General features: G+C 46.1%; 1 protein-coding gene across 3 annotated transcripts in view; it reads left to right on the top strand.

The window, feature by feature from the left end:
* Positions 1-19329, top strand: part of insrr (insulin receptor related receptor) — a 49649-nt gene that overhangs the window by 13787 nt on the left and 16533 nt on the right. For all 3 annotated transcript variants that reach the window (XM_062965117.1, XM_062965116.1, XM_062965114.1), the window contains exons 2-12: positions 258-818; positions 10820-11174; positions 11274-11416; positions 12323-12467; positions 13027-13241; positions 13681-13807; positions 14962-15200; positions 16704-16871; positions 16996-17185; positions 18432-18473; positions 18925-19220. In XM_062965117.1, coding sequence (XP_062821187.1) covers positions 258-818; positions 10820-11174; positions 11274-11416; positions 12323-12467; positions 13027-13241; positions 13681-13807; positions 14962-15200; positions 16704-16871; positions 16996-17185; positions 18432-18473; positions 18925-19220 — 2481 coding nt within the window. The remainder of the gene's footprint in view (positions 1-257; positions 819-10819; positions 11175-11273; positions 11417-12322; positions 12468-13026; positions 13242-13680; positions 13808-14961; positions 15201-16703; positions 16872-16995; positions 17186-18431; positions 18474-18924; positions 19221-19329) is intronic.

The raw sequence follows: 19329 nt of genomic DNA, 5'->3' as shown, positions 1-19329 counted from the left end.
CTGTTTATGTTGGATAAGTGAGACTCTGCTGTAATCATAACCTAATTTGATGTTTAATAGGCTTTTCCTTAATGCCTCCTTATGATCCAAGATATTCGCTTATCCAAGCTTCTAACGGCCTGTTTATGTTGGATAAGTGAGGCTTTACTGGTGACCAGATTTTGTTCATTTCCATGGTCTCCTCCTTTCTGCATGTGGACAATTTGAACCAAAGGCTATTCAGTGCTAATCTCTTCCCTTCTCCATCCACCCTTTAGTCTGCGACAGCTTGGATATCCGCGTGGATGTCTCCCAGCTTCGACGGCTGGAGAACTGCACCATCATTGAGGGCAACTTGCAGATCCTGTTGATGTTCACCAGCAGCAGCGAGGACTTCCAGCCGCTCAGCTTCCCGCGCTTGGTCATGATCACAGAGTATCTTCTCCTCTTCCGAGTCTACGGCCTGGAGAGCCTGCGGGACCTTTTCCCCAACCTGGCGGTCATCCGAGGCACCAGCCTCTTCTTCAACTACGCCTTGGTCATCTTCGAGATGCCCCACTTGCGCGACATCGGCCTCTTCAGCCTCACCAACATCTTGAACGGCTCCGTGCGCATCGAGCGCAACCAAGAGCTCTGCCACATCTCCACCATCGACTGGAGCCTCCTCCAGCCCCTTCACTCCCTGGAGCACAACATCATCCTGCACAACAAGCCCGTGGAGGAGTGTGCCGACGTGTGTCCGGGCATGTTGGGTGTGGAGAAGCCCTGCGTCCAGACCCAGAAGGGCCTCACGGGGCAGATGGAATATCGCTGCTGGACCTCCCACAACTGCCAGAAAGGTGAGTCTGGGACCCATCCTGGAGTTCACAGAGGCCTAAACTCAAGGGGAAGTCCTCAAAAATAGACCAGTGATTCCAACCCATTGCTCTCAAGCAAGGCATTGACATGGATCACCCCCGTTTTTGGGCTTTCTTCACCGGAGGATGCCGTCTCCTCCTGCTCATAAAAGCTTCCTTGTGAAGAATATTTTTGAAGTCCTAGCAATAAGGCTCCCCTATGTTCCCCAAGCTGGAGTATCCAAAATCTGCTTGTTTGGCTACTAGTAAGATAGATGAGGGCTCATTTAATAATAATAATAATAATAATAATAATAATAATAATAATAATAATAATAACAACAACAACAATTATAGACATGCTGGATTTCGTATCACAAAATCACAAGTCGAACATGTCTATCTTGTTTGCTGTGTCATACAATAATAACAATTATTATTATTATTATTTTAACACAGCAAACAAGTTAGATATGCTGGATTTCGTATCACAAAACCACAAGTCGAACACTTCCCAAGTGTCTAGGACTGTGTGATTTATTATTATTATTATTATTATTATTATTATTATTATTATTATTATTATTATTATTATGACACAGCAAACAAGATAGACATGCTGGATTTCATATCACAAAATCACAAGTCGAACACTTCCCAAGTGTCTAGGCTGTGTGATGTATTATTATTATTATTATTACTATTATTATTATTGACACAATGACGTTGTATGACACAGCAAACAAGATAGATATGCTGGATTTTGTTTCACAAAACCACAAGTCGAACACTTCCCAAGTGTCTAGGACTGTGTGATATATTATTATTATTATTATTATTATTATTATTATTATTATTATTATTATTATTTTAACACAGCAAACAAGATAGATATGCTGGATTTCGTATCACAAAATCCCAAGTCGAACACTTCCCAAGTGTCTAGGACTGTGTGATGTATTTTCGGATGATGCTGCAGGTCCCAATCGGGTGGCCTTTTGCAGTTGGCAGATTGTGATTTTGTCAATGTCTATTGTTTCCAAATGCTGGCTGAGATCTTTTGGCACGGCACCCAGTGTGCCCATCACCACCAGGACCACCTGCACTGATTTCTGCCAGAGTCTTTGAAGTTCAATCTTGAGGTCCTGAGAGCGGCTGAGTTTTTCCTGTTGTTTTTCCGTCAATGCGACTGTCACCTGGGATGGCGACATCAATGATCCAAACCTTTTTCTTTTCCACAACTGTGATGTCTGGTGTGTTGTGTTCCAGAACTTTGTTAGTCTGGATTCGGAAGTCCCACAGTATCTTTGCGTGCTCATTTTCCAAGACTTTTGCAGGTTTGTGATCCCACCAGTTCATTGCTGCTGGGAGGTGGGACTTGAGGCATAAGTTCCAATGGATCATTTGGGCCACATAGTTGTGTCTCTGTTTGTAGTCTGTCTGTGCGATTTTCTTACAGCAGCTGAGGATATGATGCATGGTTTCGTCGGTTTCCTTGCACAGTCTGCATTTTGGGTCATCAGCTGATTTTTCGATCTTGGCTTGAATTGCCTTTGTTCTGATGGCAGCTAAGGATATGATCAATGGCTTGCCGCTATCAGGACCTCAATATTGAACTTCAAAGACTCTGGCAAAAACCAGTACACGTGGTTCCAGTGGTGATGGGCACATTGGGTGCCATTCCAAAAGATCTCAGCTGGCATTTGGAAACAATAGACATTGACAAAATCACAACCTGTCAACTGCAAAAGGCCACCCTACTGGGATCTGCACACATAATCCGAAAATACATCACACAGTCCTAGACACTTGGGAAATGTTCGACTTGTGATTTTGTGAAACGAAATCCAGCATGTCTATCTTGTTTGCTGTGTCATGCAATAATAATAATAATAATAATAATAATAATAATAATAATAATAATAATAATAATAACCCACACAGTCCTAGACACTTGGGAAGTGTTCGACTTGTGATTTTGTGAAACGAAATCCAGCATGGGTTGTTGTATGTATTCCGGGCTGTATGGCCATGTTCCAAAAGCATTCTCTCCTGACGTTTCGCCCACATCTATGGCAGACATCCTCAGAGGTTGTGAGGTATGGATAAACTAGGCAAGGAAGGTTAATTTATATCTGTGGAGAGTCCAGGGTGTGAGAAGAGTTCTTTGTCAGTTGGAAGTCAGTGTGAATTTTCATGAACAAAATCTGGCTACCAGTATTAAAAAACTCAAAAATCAGAACAGTAGATGGGAAGCAACACTCTGAGGGCAGAGGAGCTCCAGGGACGGCTAATGACTCTGAACAAAGGATGCCCTCCAGGCAAGAGACGAACCTTTCCAATGCTAATTAAGGCGATTAACTGCAACATTCATGCTGGCTTCCAACTGACAGGTTGTGCCAGTCAGCTTCGTACAATATTATTTCTAGCACCCACTTTTTGGTTGATATTCAAGCAGTGCTTCTTGTAAGTCAGGGCATGGTCCAGAGTGACCCCCAGGCATGTTGTTGTGCTGCAATGCTCCAGTGGATTCCTTCCCAGGTCATCCTCAGAGCTCAAAATGATTGTCTGTTCTTAAGGTGAAAAGCACACGTCTGTATTTTAGATGGATTAGGAACCAGCTGTTTTCCCTGCAATAGGCAGTAAGAGCACCTAAAGCTTCAGAAAGCTTCTACTCAACCATTTCCAAGCTCCCTGCTTGTGCGGTGATGGCACGATCATCAGCATAGATGAAACACTCTGTCCCTTCTGGCAGTGAAAGCCTAGAAAAACCCAGATAAGACTTCTTCTCTTTGGAGAGTTTTGTTTTAGGAAGTTTAAGCGAGACAGGGAGAAATGGGACAAAGGGCACTCACCCAGGTAGCCGTTGGCATGATCTGAAAGTAGCAACTTAAGCTGGTTCCAACCTGTCCTGGAGTGGCATCCGGTTCCCATGTTCCCTGTCTTTTCCGACAGCGACGCAACCTGCGGTGCCCTCTTTGTGCTTTTTTCTCCCAAGGACCTGGCATGGCTCTTTTTCCTGCTTGGCACAGCTGGCGCGATCCAGCCAGGGAGTTTCTCAACAGACCTCCTTCTAAACAAGAACCCAATAAACTTTGTCCTGGGCAGTGTTTATGTATAGACATTATTTGATGTGCTCTGCTTTTCCGTTCCTCTGAGGTTCATTTATGGATCCAGCCAGGCTGTAGAGGAAGAAAGGGGTGAGCAAATGCTATCCTGGCATTGCCAATCTCCCTCAAGAGAGTTTGGCTCTTTGCTCTTGTGGCTTCATATCCCCAAAGACTTAAATGTGGGCCCAAGCTTTTGGCCCATTTTAGAATACGAGTTGATATAACCTGATGTATTTGTTGGATTAATGTGAAGTTGAATACAGACTGGCTCTGACTTTTGGCCCAATGCTACTTTCCCTGTTGTAACGGTCACACAGTGTTTTACTCTTTTAATTGGGTATGATATTGGTTGTTAAGTGTGTTTGACGATTGTTGGCTTTTACTATATTTTGTATTATATTGGCATTAATCTTGCCATTATGTAAGACCGCTCTGGGTCCCCCTGGGGGAGAAGAGCGGTATATAAATTATATTATTATTATTATTATTATTATTATTATTAATAATAATAATAATAATAATAATAATATGCCCTGGCAGAATATGTAAAGCAAAGTGAAGAACCTTCTTTGATTGAAGTCAAAAATCAAAGCACAACAGACAAAAAACCAGTACAAGAAAGCCACACTACAAACTAGAGCTGACAGCTGGCACAACAAAACATGGCATGGAAAGTTCCTTGACAAAATTGAAGGAAAAGCTGATAAGGAGAAGACCTGGCTCTGGCTCACGAATGGGACCCTGAAGAAGGAGACAGAAGGCCTGATCCTTGCAGCCCAGGAGCAAGACATCAGGACAAAGGCCATTAATAATAATAATAATAATAATAATAATAATAATAATAATAATAATAATAATAGAAGACCTGGCTCTGGCTCACGAATGGGACCCTGAAGAAGGAGACAGAAGGCCTGATCCTTGCAGCCCAGGAGCAAGACATCAGGACAAAGGCAATAAATAATAATAATAATAATAATAATAATAATAATAATAATAATAATAGAAGACCTGGCTCTGGCTCACGAATGGGACCCTGAAGAAGGAGACAGAAGGCCTGATCCTTGCAGCCCAGGAGCAAGACATCAGGACAAAGGCAATCAAGGCCAAGATCGAAAAATCAGCTGATGACCCAAAATGCAGACTGTGCAAAGAAACCGACGAAACCATGCATCATATCCTCAGCTGCTGTAAGAAAATCGCACAGACAGACTACAAACAGAGACACAACTATGTGACCCAAATGATTCATTGGAACTTCTGCCTCAAGTCCCACCTCCCAGCAGCAAAGAACTGGTGGGATCACAAACCTGCAAAAGTATTGGAAAATGAGCACGAAAAGATACTGTGGGACTTCTAAATCCAGACTGACAAAGTTCTGGAACCAAACACACCAGACATCACAGTTGTGGAAAAGAAAAAGGTTTGGATCATTGATGTCGCCATCCCAGGTGACAGTCGCATTGACGAAAAACAACAGGAAAAACTCAGCCGCTCTCAGGATCTCAAGATTGAACTTCAAAGACTCTGGCAGAAACCAGTGCAGGTGGTCCCGGTGGTGATGGGCACACTGGGTGCCGTGCCAAAAAATCTCAGCCGGCATTTGGAAACAATAGACATTGACAAAATTACGATCTGCCAACTGCAAAAGGACACCCGACTGGGATCTGCGCGCATCATCCGAAAATACATCACACAGTCCTAGACACTTGGGAAGAGTTCGACTTGTGATTTTGTGATATGAAATCCAGCATCTCTATCTTGTCTGCTGTGTCATAATAAAATAATAATAATAATAATAATAATAATAATAATAATACATCACACAGTCCTAGACACTTGGGAAGGGTTCGACTTGTGATTTTGTGATACGAAATCCAGCATGTCTATTTTGTTTGCTGTGTCATGCAATATAATAATAATAATAATAATAATAATAATAATAATAATAATAATACGCATCATCCGAAAATACATCACACAGTCCTAGACACTTGGGAAGTATCCGACTTGTGGTTTTGTGATATGAAATCCAGCATGTCTATCCTGTTTGGTGTGTCATAAAATAATAATAATAATAATAATAATAATAATAATAATAATAATAATAATATGTTGTCGAAGGCTTTCATGGCCGGGATCACAGGGTTGTTGTATGTCTTTCGGGCTGTGTGGCCATGTTCCAGAAGCATTCTCTCCTGACGTTTCGCCCACATCTATGGCACCTCTGAGGATGCCTGCCATAGATGTGGGCGAAACGTCAGGAGAGAATGCTTCTGGAACATGGCCACACAGCCCGAAAGACATACAACAACCCCATAATAATAATACATCACACAGTCCTAGACACTTGGGAAGTGTTCGACTTGTGATTTTGTGATATGAAATCCAGCATGTCTATCCTGTTTGGTGTGTCATACAATATAATAATAATAATAATAATAATAATGAAAAGGGTTCCCTCCACATACACACACAATGAACCGATCTTTGAGGCCTCCCCCCATCTACAAAAACTGTAGAAAGAAACGGGATCCTTTGAAGGACAACAAGTGGGGACCTCCTTCGTATTGTCCTTTGAGGAAGAGTGCAGACAGCCCCCCACCCTCTTCTCGCCCATCATCTCCCATCTCTCGGTTGTGAAATACTCATAAACGTGTCTCGCCTGGGTTTGTTTGCAGTCAACAAGAAGCCCGCTAATGAAATATACACTGCAAACAAAGCGATGCTTATCATGGACGTCCGGCCAGCCCGCCCTCCCCTTTGGAGGCTTCTCTTGGGGACCTTCTGGACACGTCTGCAGGCTCTGCTCTTCCCTGAGAAATGTTTCAAAGATTTGGGGAAATGTGTTGTCGAAGGCTTTCATGGCCGGGATCACAGGGTTGTTGTATGTCTTTCGGGCTGTGTGGCCATGTTCCAGAAGCATTCTCTCCTGACGTTTCGCCCACATCTAGGGCAGGCATCCTCAGAGGTTGTGAGGCCTGTTGTCGAAGGCTTTCATGGCCGGGATCACAGGGTTGTTGTATGTTTTCTGGGCTGTGTGGCCATGTTCCAGAAGCATTCTTTCCTGACGTTTCGCCCACATCTAGGGCAGGCATCCTCAGAGGTTGTGAGGAATATATCTCCATGTTCCAGAAGTATTCTCTCCTGACGTTTCACCCACATCTAGGGCAGGCATCCTCAGAGGTTGTGAGGAATATATCTCCATGTTCCAGAAGCATTCTCTCCTGACGTTTCGCCCACATCTATGGCAGACATCCTCAGAGGTTGTGAGGAATATATCTCCATGTTCCAGAAGTATTCTCTCCTGACGTTTCGCCCACATCTAGGGCAGGCATCCTCAGAGGTTTGAGGAATATATCTCCATGTTTCAGAAGCATTCTCTCCTGACGTTTCGCCCACATCTAGGGCAGGCATCCTCAGAGGTTGTGAGGAATATATCTCCATGTTCCAGAAGCATTCTCTCCTGACGTTTCGCCCACATCTAGGGCAGGCATCCTCAGAGGTTTGAGGAATATATCTCCATGTTCCAGAAGCATTCTCTCCTGACGTTTCGCCCACATCTATGGCAGACATCCTCAGAGGTTGTGAGGAATATATCTCCATGTTCCAGAAGCATTCTCTCCTGACGTTTCGCCCACATCTATGGCAGACATCCTCAGAGGTTGTGAGGAATATATCTCCATGTTCCAGAAGCATTCTCTCCTGACGTTTCGCCCACATCTATGGCAGACATCCTCAGAGGTTGTGAGGAATATATCTCCATGTTCCAGAAGTATTCTCTCCTGACGTTTCGCCCACATCTAGGGCAGGCATCCTCAGAGGTTTGAGGAATATATCTCCATGTTCCAGAAGCATTCTCTCCTGACGTTTCGCCCACATCTAGGGCAGGCATCCTCAGAGGTTGTGAGGAATATATCTCCATGTTCCAGAAGCATTCTCTCCTGACGTTTCGCCCACATCTATGGCAGGCATCCTCAGAGGTTGTGAGGCATGGATAAACTAGGCAAGGAAGGAATATATATATATATCTGTGGAGAGTCCAGGGTGTGACAAGAGACCTTTCTCAGTTGGAAGCCAGCGCTAACGTTTCAGTTAATCACCTTAATTAGCATTGGAAAGGTTTGTCTCTTGCCTGTGGGGCATCCTTTGTTCAGAGTCATTAGCCGTCCTTGGGGCTCCTCTGCCCTCAGAGTGTTGCTTCCCATCTACTGTTTTGATTTTAGAGTTTTTTAATACAGTAGAGTCTCACTTATCCAAGCCTCGCTTATCCAAGCCTCTGGATAATCCAAGCCATTTTTGTAGTCAATGTTTTTAATATATCGTGATATTTTGGTGCTAATTTCGTAAATACAGTAATTACAACATAACATTACTGCATATTGAACTGAAGTAGAATCTTACTTATCCAAGCCTCGCTTATCCAAGCCTCTGGATAATCCAAGCCATTTTTGTAGTCAATGTTTTTAATATATCGTGATATTTTGGTGCTAATTTCGTAAATACAGTAATTACAACATAACATTACTGCGTATTGAACTACTTTTTCTGCCAAATTTGTTGTCTAACGTGATGTTTTGGTGCTTAATTTGTCAAATCATAACCTAATTTGATGTTTAATAGGCTTTTCCTTAATCTCTCCTTATTATCCAAGTTATTCGCTTATCCAAGCTTCTGCCAGCCCGTTTAGCTTGGATAAGTGAGACTCTACTGTACTGGTAACCAGATTTTGTTCATTTTCATGGTTTCCTCCTTTCTGTTGAAGTTGTGGATTTCAATGGCTTCTCTGTGTAGTCTGACATGATAGTTGTTGGAGTGGTCGAGCATTTCTGTGTTCTCAAATAATATCCTGTGTCCAGGCTGGTTCATCAAGTGCTGATTTCTCTGGTTGAATTAGTCTGCAGGGCCTTTCATGTTCTTTGACTCTTGTTTGGGCAATGCTGCGTTTGGTGGTTCCTATGTAGACTTGTCCACAGCTGCATGGGATCCGGTAGACAATTTGGGGAAATGTTGGTTGTTCTGGCCTCTTGGCCTCCTTCCTTGCCTAGCTTTGCAAATCAATCTGCAAGAGGGACTCGCGGATAAGAAGATCTAATAGCTCAACTAAACCAATGTGCTGACTTGGTTCAGGGTTCCGTGGTCCCAGCAGACCAACAGATCAGACCCTCAGTTGCCCCAAGGTGATGCCTTTAGGCATCCTTTGCTGGTAAAAAGAGGATGAGGAATGTAAAAAGTTTTTATAATATTTGGAAAGGTTTCAGAACCTGATCTTTGATCCCCTAAGGCTGCAGTGTTGGGCAGGGGGAGCCTTCCTCTTGTTGGAGACTAGCCCGGACGGGAAGTAAAGGAGAGAATTCCAAGAGAGCAATAAAACAAGCCTTTTATTATTATCACAGCTGATGATAAGGCAAAACAACCGTGGGTCTGTCCCATGCAAATGGCTGTCGCCACATGTGCGTAGCAAACAAAGGATTTTATATCTCAGCTTATCTAAAATTGACCAATGGCTGAGGGTCTTCCTCACCTTCCACACCTACTTTATCATAAGTGATACCTGTGACCTCACTTGTTGATTTCAAGCTAAATTTTGGTCTTGGAACATTCTGGAGAAAGGCACCAGCTCACAGGAAGGGAGGGGCATATGCACAGGCAAAGCTACAGAGGCAAAAGTTTACTATTTTTCTGGCTTATGGTCCCTACACTCTCAGTTTAGATGAATTGCACTATGTAACACGATTTTTGTCCCCAGGTTTTAAATCTATATATATATAAACTAGCTGTGCCCGGCCACGCGTTGCTGTGGCGAAGTATGGTGGTATGGGAAATAAAGTATTGAGGAATTGGTGGTAGTTAAGGTAAAGGGTCCCCTGGGCTGTGTGGGTTGCTAGGAGACCAAGTGAACAGAGCTTAGCCTTTTAACTGGCAGCAATTGGATAAAAACAATTATTCCTCTCCCTCTAATTAGGACTTTATTTTTCTTTTCTTTTTGTTGTATCAACCTAGAGGCATGGATGAGGGGTTGTGCTGGCAAGTTTTGAGGTTGTGGGGTGTTTACTTTTGTTGTTTTGTCCGCTGCCTTGATGCCATCACTCTTTTATATATATAGAAGGGTACTGAAATTTTGGTCTAGGTCAAAACAACAAAACTACACATCCCAGAAACACTAAACTTGGCAGCACAACCCCTCATCCATGCCTCTATGTTCATACAACAAAAAAGAAAAGAAAAATAAAGTCCTAATTAGAGGGAGAGGAATAATTGTTTTTATCCAATTGCTGCCAGTTAGAAGGCTAAGCTCCATCAGGGGAAAACCTTTACCCTTTACCGTAACTACCACGAATACCTCAATACTTTATTTCCCATACCACCATACTTCGCCACAGCAACGTGTGGCCGGGCACAGCTAGTACTATACAAAAACCCAGAATACTTGTAAAGTATCCACACAAACACAAGATGGTCTACATACAAAGAAAATATAATGTCCAAATAGCATATATAGTATTATTAAAGTTCCCCATACAATTCGGTAGTGCCAGACAAAATGAAAAGGAGCAACAGCTCTAACACAAAAGTTATCTAAGTCTGATATTGGTTCCAATGTATATAGGCTTCAGGGATGCACAGTCAACGAAAATATCTTCCAAACAAAGTAAACAGACGGTTGGCCATGTGGCTTTATACAGAATGAAGAAAATAACGATGGAGCACTGCTCTCAAAAAAGTCTTGGCAAATAAAGTCCCAAGTAAAGCCTACAGCGGTTCCCAGGTATTTTTGTACCCTGTTTGCTTACAAGGAGTGACTCTGCTTGTGGAGATTAGGCACTATATATAAGTTCATTGTTGCTGATTATACCAACTCCTGAAGAAGGGGATTTTTTCCGTTCTCTTCTTCAGTGTGCCCCTGCAAGGTGGGAGGACGTGGCGGAGGGGCCGTGGAGGCCACGGATACAGCCGCGGCCGCGTGCACCGGCAGTGGTGAGTGCTGCAACCCAGAGTGCCTGGGCGGCTGCAGCCGGGCCCGGGACCACCGTGCCTGCGTGGTCTGCCGCCACTTCGAACTCAACGGCCGCTGCCTGCGCTCCTGCCCGGAGCTGACGTATCAGTATGAGGGCTGGCGTTGTGTGACCGCTGAGCACTGCGCCAGCCTGCATAAGGTGTCCGAGAACCCTCGCGACTCCTCCCGGTTCGTCATCCACCAAGGACAGTGCCTCTCCGAGTGCCCCTCCGGATACAAGAGGAACGACAGCAGGTGAGCACCGCAGGCAGCCATGGGCTTGATGGGTTCGCTTCCACCCAGCCAACCAACCCACGTTCTCCCTTTCTCTGCTGCTTCCTTTCCTTCCTGCAGCATTTTCTGCCACAAGTGTGAAGGCCTCTGCCCCAAGGAGTGCAAGGTGGGCACCAAGACCATTGACTCCACCCGGGCGGCCAGGGACTTGACGGGCTGCACCTTGGTCGAGGGCAATCTCATCATCAACATCCGCCGTGCGGGTCAGTGGCTCTCTGGTGCTGCGGCAGGGCTGGGAAAGAGTGCTGGGTGTTCGGTCAGACCAGGGGTCTACAAACTAAGGTCTGTCGGCCATATGCAGCCCTCCAACTCATTGACCTGTCTCCTTTCCTACACTTTAGACTTAGGGTTGACCGAAGTCTACCTGGTCTTTGGAGGTCTCTTTGCTTACCTATGGTCTTATGAGACCATCTAGATGGCTTTTGGAGGTCCCTTTCCTTACCTATGGTCTTATGAGAGCATCTAGATGGCTTTTGGAGGTCCCTTTCCTTACCTATGATCTTATGAGAGCATCTAGATGGCTTTTGGAGGTCACTTTCCTTACCAGAGGCGGTCCAACCAGCAGGCAATCTAGGCATTTGCCTGTGGTGCCATTGTCCCGGGGGCGCCATTGAGGCCCTGGGAGGGTGGCACCCCCCCGCCTCCTTCACCTTCAGGACGGACCTTCCCGCCGCGGCCTGGGCCTTGTCACCATGCGGCCCATGCGGCCTGGCTCCAACACCACCTTGCAGCCAAATGGGTTCCTGAACAACCAATGCTACCCAGACCATCCTTGGTCAAAGATTCAGTCCCCCTGTTTGGCTATATGGGGTCCCTGAGACAGGTAGAATTAGTTTTTTTAGAGCCGCATTCTATGGACATCTCAAGGCTGGGAATTCTTCTCTGCAATATCATGCCTTCTCACTGGAGATTGGCCGGGGTGTGTAGCACATGCTCAGGAGTCTCTTCCCTGCACATCTGCCTGCCCAAGACTACAAGGTTTCTGAGACCAGGCTGCTGGAATTTGGGTTCTGATAAAAAAAACCCAAAACCAATGTGTCTGCACATGTACTAGGTTGACAGGATGCCTCTGCCTCTCTCCCTGCCTTGACTCTGACCCTCTTTTGCAGACAACCTGGTCTCCGACCTTCAGGGCAGCCTGGGCCTCATTGAGACCATCACTGGATTCCTGAAGATCAAGCATTCCTTTGCCCTGATCTCCCTCTCCTTCTTCAAGAACCTCCGCCTGATCCGTGGAGATTCCATGGTGGATGGGTGAGCAGCTCTTGGAAAGAGGCCCCTCCCCTAGCCCCGCCCTTTAGTCCTAAAAGGCCTCTCAGGAGAGATATAGAGGCTCAGCCCTGTCTCGGACTCTTGGAAGAAGGCCCCGCCCCCTTCCCTAGCTCCGCCCTCTGTGTCCCAACAAGCGCCTCAGGAGAGGTATAGATGCTCAGCCCTGTCTCAGGCTCTTGGGAAGAAGCCACGCCCACTCCTCTAGCTCCACCCCATGTGTCCTAACAGGCGCCTCAGGTGCTCAGCCCTATCTCTGGCACTTGGGAAGAGGCCCCGCCCCTCCCCTGGCCCCGCCCCCGTGTCCTAATAGGTGCCATCACCGCCCCCCTGGATCGCTCCAGCACCCACCAGGGGGCAGTAGTGCCCACTTTGGGAATCACTGCTTTAAACCATCGTAGGTCTTGGCTTTGCCTTCTTTTACTCTTGGCGCCACTCACTATTGAAATATGTAAGAGTATCCTTCCCTGCATCTACACAGGCTTTTGTTGAAGAGAAGCATGTTTGCCCCCTGAGTGCTTTCCCATTTTGCTTTTGCCTCTAGAAACTATACACTGTATGTGCTCGACAACCAGAACCTTCAGCAGCTCTGGGATTGGAGCCGCCACACGTTGTTCATCCCGGCCGGCAAGATGTATTTCGCCTTCAACCCCCGGCTCTGCCTCTCCGAGATCTACCGGATGGAGGTGATCACCGGCACGAAGGGCAGGCAGAACAAGGCAGAGATCAACCCCCGGACCAATGGGGACAGAGCCTCCTGTAAGTGGCCTGGTGGGGATTGTCCTCCTCAACATCTTCCCATCAAGCCACGTTTGGACTACACCTCCCACAATCTCTCACAGATGGGCCCCAGGTTTTGGTTGGAGTGCATAGGGATAGAACTGTGCAACATTTGGAGGGTCAAAGCCCTTCTTCCCTGCAACTAGCCCTAGTCTTCTGCTGGCTTGGGTCCAGCATGTGTCAAAACAACCTCAAGGGATCTCCGGGACGCAGCCGTGATCCCTGTCCAGGTTCTCTGCCCTGGAGATGCTTCAAATGAAAAGAGGGTTTGTGGTTCGTAATTTACCCAGACTGACATCTTGATAATGTTTGGGCTCTTTGCCAACTTTTGCTTATGGCAGCCAGACATCAATGCTTCACTCCACCCACCTTTTCATGCCCCTTTCTTCAGCTAACTGACTTCTCTAACCCGTTTCAGGTAAGACCCAAACCCTGCGCTTTGTCTCCAATGCCACGGAATCGGACCGCATTGTCCTCAAATGGGAACGCTATCAGCCGCCTGAGTACCGGGATCTTCTAAGTTTCATCGTCTACTACAAGGAGTCGTAAGTCCATGGGGAGGGTCCTCTCAGAAGGGCTGAAGGGGGCGGAGTAACATTGACTTTCCTGTGGGGAAGAGGACACACAAGAGTTGTCTCCTTGAACTTGAGGCTTAACTCTGCCGTTGTGGAGTTATTGTCTGCTATGCACCACGGCCACAGATCTGCCTGGTGCCTCTCCTGCACCTTTTTGGTTGTGAATGTCGCACCTCAGCCTTGATTCACTTTGCTCTAGCACTCAAACTCCACAGCAGGTTTGAGTCTTTTTAGTTTATTAAAGACTAGCTGTGCCCGGCCATTCATTGCTGTGGCTAGGACTTTATTTTTCTTTTCTTTTTGTTGTATGAACGTAGAGGCGTGGATGAGAGGTTGTGCTGTCAATTTTCAAGGTTGTGGGGCATTTAGTTTAGTTGTTTTGTCCGGTGCCGTGATTCCATTACCCTTTTATATATATAGATAGATAGTAAAAAGTTCTTCAAAAAGCAAAAGTAAAGCTCCAAAAGTCAGTTACAAATATAGTCTTGAGACATAAGTCCAGAGATTACAAGGAATAAACAACATCCAAGGAGAGCATGAGAAATTCCAAGAAACATGGATACATGGGCTGCAATATAATCCAAAGCACAGCAGGAAAACTGGAGCTGTTGCTTTTACAACAGCTTTTCCCCAAACGGACCCCTTTTAACACTCTTTGCTAAACATGAAAGCATTTCCCCGTCTGTTTGCAATTTTTACACCACGCCGTACTCTCAATTCCAAACGCTCAGCTCTATCTAAGGAGCCCATCCCATCAAGGTCAGCTTGCTCGTTATTTCGCTGAGACTCATTATTAAGCTGAGAGCCTTCTATCCTCCTTTCCTCCATTCCCATGTCAGTGTGTACTTGGCTGGCTTCAGTAGATTCAGGGTCATTAACTCCAACCCTCCCTTTGGGAAACTGAACCTGCACTACCTGTTCCTCATCTTCCAAAGCTACAGGCCTTTCGGGGAGATTCTGAACCTGAATCCCTCTTTCCTCATCAGAGTCAATCCTAGATTCAAGCTGAGTCACAACAATGAATGTCTCCTAGAGGCATATCTTCAGGAATAAGGAACCAAACAGTCTTCCCAGCACTCTGTGCATCACAGTCCAGCCTTCTTTGCCACCCTTTTCCTCCCCAGACCCTTCCAGAATGTGACAGAGTATATTGGGCAAGACGCCTGTGGGGCCAACAGCTGGAACGTGGTAGATGTGGATCTTCCTTTGAACAACGACCAGGAGCCCGGAGTGATTCTGCAGAACCTCAAGCCATGGACCCAGTACGCCATCTTTGTGCGGGCCATCACCCTCACCACCGCTGAAGAGGGGAGGGACTATGGGGCCCAGAGCAAGGTGGTCTACATACGCACCATGCCTGCAGGTAATGGGGAGGGAGGGAGCAATGGGTGTCATCTGCCTTTGATTGCAACTCCCCCACTACCCATTCTATTTGGTTTAAAGAAATTTGGCCCTGGCAGGAACAGTTAGCCCAATTTCCCTATGGAGAAGGGAATAAACCAAGAGCCACAAGAAGAAGGCGAACGCTCCTATTGATGCGAGGAGGAAAATTTGCATTATGAAAAATGATGCAATGCTAGTAGTACTTGCTCTGTATATTAGATGAAGATCTAACTGGAATAAAAGTGAAAAGCCAAAAATACAAAATAAAGCTATTTGCAGATGACATTATCCTAGTTGGAGAAGATCATTGTCCCTGTTGACGGAGCTGATAGGACTTGCAACCCCAAAGGACCTGTGTTGGTTGAGTTTTAGAGTTGGGTGCCATCTCTCCTACTATTTTCCACCACATTCTAAGGAAGCTCCCCGGATCCTGGACCGGTGCCTGGCAGCTGTGATGGACTGGATGAGGGCCAACAATCTGAAGCTTAATCCAGACATGACACAAGTATCCCTGATCACTCGCGAGGCCAAGAGGGATATAGGGTGGCAACCAGTGCTCGATGGGGTCACACTCCCCCTGAAGACACAGGTCCATCACAGTCTGGGGGTCCTCCTGGACCCAGCATTGACGCTTGATGCTCAGGTGTCAGCAGTGGCTGGGAGGGCCTTTGCACAATTAAAACTTGTGCACCAATTGCGACCATAACTCAAAAGGCCTGACTTGGCCACAGTGGTCCACGCCTTAGTTACATCTGTCGGCCCGTTTAGCTTGGATAAGTGAGACTCTACTGTATTCAGATTCTTTACGAATATATATGTGGTCCTTCAGATTCTTTATCAAACACTTTACAAGACTGAGATTGATTATTGTTATTTTTACCTGCCGCAATTGTTGTATTTTTGTTTTTAATCGGGGGGGGGGGGGCTTGTGAAGTTGTTGATGTTTATGTTGGCTGCTTATTGTTTTGTGTTATTGTTTTTGCCCTTTTTGTATTCTGCATGTTTCACCTTGAGTGCTTTGTGAGCCGCCCTGCGTCCCTCTGGGAGATAATAATAATAATAATAATAATAATAATAATAATAATAATAATAATAATAATAATAATAATAATATTTTTATACCCCGCCCCATCTCCCTGAAGGGACTCGGGGCGGCTTACATGGGGCCAAGCCCAGGCAGCAGGCAATATAAAAACATAACAATAAAACAAGTCAATCAACAATAAAACAAGTCATAAAACAAATGAGGTCACATACAATAAATATACTATGATAAAATCCTGGGTTGGCTACAAAAAGAACTGGGTCAAAAAAAAGTGCAAGTAGTGTCAGTTACAATCTGGTAGAGGTAGATACCAGAACTATTGTTGATGATGGCGGGGTAGCAATCAAATTTATTGATTATTTTATTATGGGCTGCTTTTTGACCTCCCTCTCTGCACTTCCCCCTCTCTCTTTCTGTGCCCCAATTGTGACTTTGTAGCTCCAACTGTACCACGGGATGTTATCTCAATGTCCAACTCTTCGTCACATCTGATCGTACGGTGGAAGCCGCCCACGCAGCCCAACGGCAACCTCACCTACTATCTGGTCTTGTGGCAGCAGTTGGCAGAAGACTCAGAGCTGTTTGTCAACGACTATTGCCACAAAGGTAGGGATGATGAGGTGCCTTGGGTCTTGAGATGGCCTTTTGGGCTACAGCAGAGTCTTTGGCCTCATGGCTCTCCTTCCATTCTCTCTCTCTCTCTCTGTCTCCCCTTCCTCCTGGTGCCAAGGCCTCCGGCTGCCCACCAGCAGTGCAGACACCCGCTTTGACATGGATAATGGCGAAGGTCGTGAAGATGCGGAAGATGAGCAGTGCTGCCCGTGTCAGAGCCCCGTCGGACAGGCCCACCTGGGAGGCGAAACGGTCTCTTTCCAGAAGAAGTTTGAAAACTTCCTCCACAACTCCATCATCATCCCCAGGTGATACTGCTGCCCAGGGTGGGCTCTGGGGTCATTTCACCCCCCACAGGCTTGTGCCGTGCCCTTGGAAATCAATGAACATTGGAGCCAAGCACCACCATCTCCCTCTGCGCATGGCCCCTGACTCCTTATACCTGCAAGAAGAAGCAGAAGATAACTATGGAAATAACGGTGCAACTGTGTGCCATGCCACACTGGAGTTTTCTCTTATTCATTTATTTACAGTATTTATATTCCTCCCTTTTTTCTCAGGGCAGATCACATTGTACACATATAAGGCAAACATTCAATGCCATATAACATAGAACAGAGACAGAGACAGACGCAGAGGCAATTTAAACCTTCTCCAGCTTCCAGCTTCCTGAGGGGATGTTTGATTCCGGCCACAGGGGGAGCAGCTGCTTCATCATCCACTGCGACGGCAACTTCCTCATTCCAACGGCGGCTGGGTGATTTTTAGGGTGTCGTAAATTAGACTCGCCATATATAAGTGGTACCTAAATTTCCTACTTGATAGATGCAACTATCTTTCGGGTTGCTTATGTGAGCAACGAGCAGGGGCTTTATTTTATTTTTAATTGTCGGGTGCTCACCTCGACACGGGCTGGCCTCAAACTCATGACCTCTTGGTCAGAGTGATTTATTGCAGCAGGCTGCTAACCAGCCTGCGCCACAGCCTGGCCCCAAGTGAGATCGAGATCTTTCAACCAGGAAAACCCTTAATTTAATTTTGTCATTGGATCAGATGTATAATAAATAGTAATAAACTTCATTCTTATACCCCGCCCCATCTCCCCGAAGGGACTCGGGGCGGCTTACACAGGAACAAGCCCGAAAAACAACATAACAGCATTTCATGTATAATATTCAACAGCAGATTAAACATTCCAGCAATAAACAGAAGAACATGCAAGACAGTTTCTTAAAAGCCTGAGCATCAATTATTGCACATGGCAAAAGATGACAAGTGCAGCGCTCAAGGGCCCATGAATAAAATCAAAATGAATAAAGGAGAAATACGGGGACAGGTTCCATAAAGTGCAATAACATATGGGATAAGGAATAGTGAGAAGGTGCCAGACGATTTTGTAAACATAACCAATAACGGTATGAAGACAAGTCTGAAGGGCCTATTCATTTGTATGTTTCTTATCTGAATAATATAAACATTATATGCTTGGTTACTCTGGATTATAGACATCCCTCATGAGACCAGCCTCTCACCACCCTGTCTGTCTTCTTCCAGGCCTCCCTGGAAAGTTACATCCATCAACAAGGTCTCTCACAGGTAAATTTCAGGATAGGGCTCCTCAGAATCCTTTTGCTGTGTAACCGCGAGGACCAAGGAATGGCCTTAAACACGTGTATGTAAGGGATACTGTGTTGGTCATATCATAAGACCAAAGACCCAACAAAATCATATTAATCCTACGTTGGCAATTTTGTTGTGCAATGCAAAGGATATGGAATGCATCCCGCTAGCTTTGGAAGCTTTAAAGACTTTTTCATCAGGCATAAAATCATGTTAGGGAAAAGAGAGTGGCAGTGTCGTGGTTGCAGCATGCTCATTTTGAATGCCACCAGATGTGCCAGGGGTAACATTCTCATGTGCTCTTCTCCATTGGAGACTACAACGGCCTCCTTCGGTATTCCTTGATATTGAACTGGCTTCTCTGGAGGTGAGACCAAGGAGGCTTTTCTGACTCCCATCCATCTGTCCATCTCCCTGCTTGTGACAGGATCCCCAAAAGGCGCAGAGATGCTGCTTCCGCCCCGGCGGCAGGCCATCTCTTTGCCGACCCTTCCCCTCCGGAGGTCTCGCGCAAGACTGCCGCCCCCAATGGCACGGAGACGGACCCCACGGCCCAGAAGGACTTCCGCATCTCCGAGGACAAAGTGGTGAGGGAGCGGACGGCCATCGCCAGCCTCCGCCATTTCACCGAGTACCGCATTGATATCCACGCCTGCAACCACGCTGCCCAGACGGTCGGCTGCAGCGCGGCCACCTTTGTCTTTGCCCGGACCATGCCGGAACGTGAGTGCCCGGGGGGACCCGTCGGAAGATACCCTTTCAAGGGAGAGAGGGAGGGTTGGTCAAGGCCTTAGGATGGTTTGCTGGGCAGACTCAGCAAGACTTGCCTTGT

Source organism: Anolis carolinensis, unplaced genomic scaffold (assembly GCF_035594765.1).
Source record: "Anolis carolinensis isolate JA03-04 unplaced genomic scaffold, rAnoCar3.1.pri scaffold_14, whole genome shotgun sequence".
NCBI classification, from domain to species: domain Eukaryota; kingdom Metazoa; phylum Chordata; class Lepidosauria; order Squamata; family Dactyloidae; genus Anolis; species Anolis carolinensis.
The sequence above is the reverse complement of the archived record's forward strand: the minus strand, read 5'-3'. Positions and strand labels throughout refer to the sequence as shown.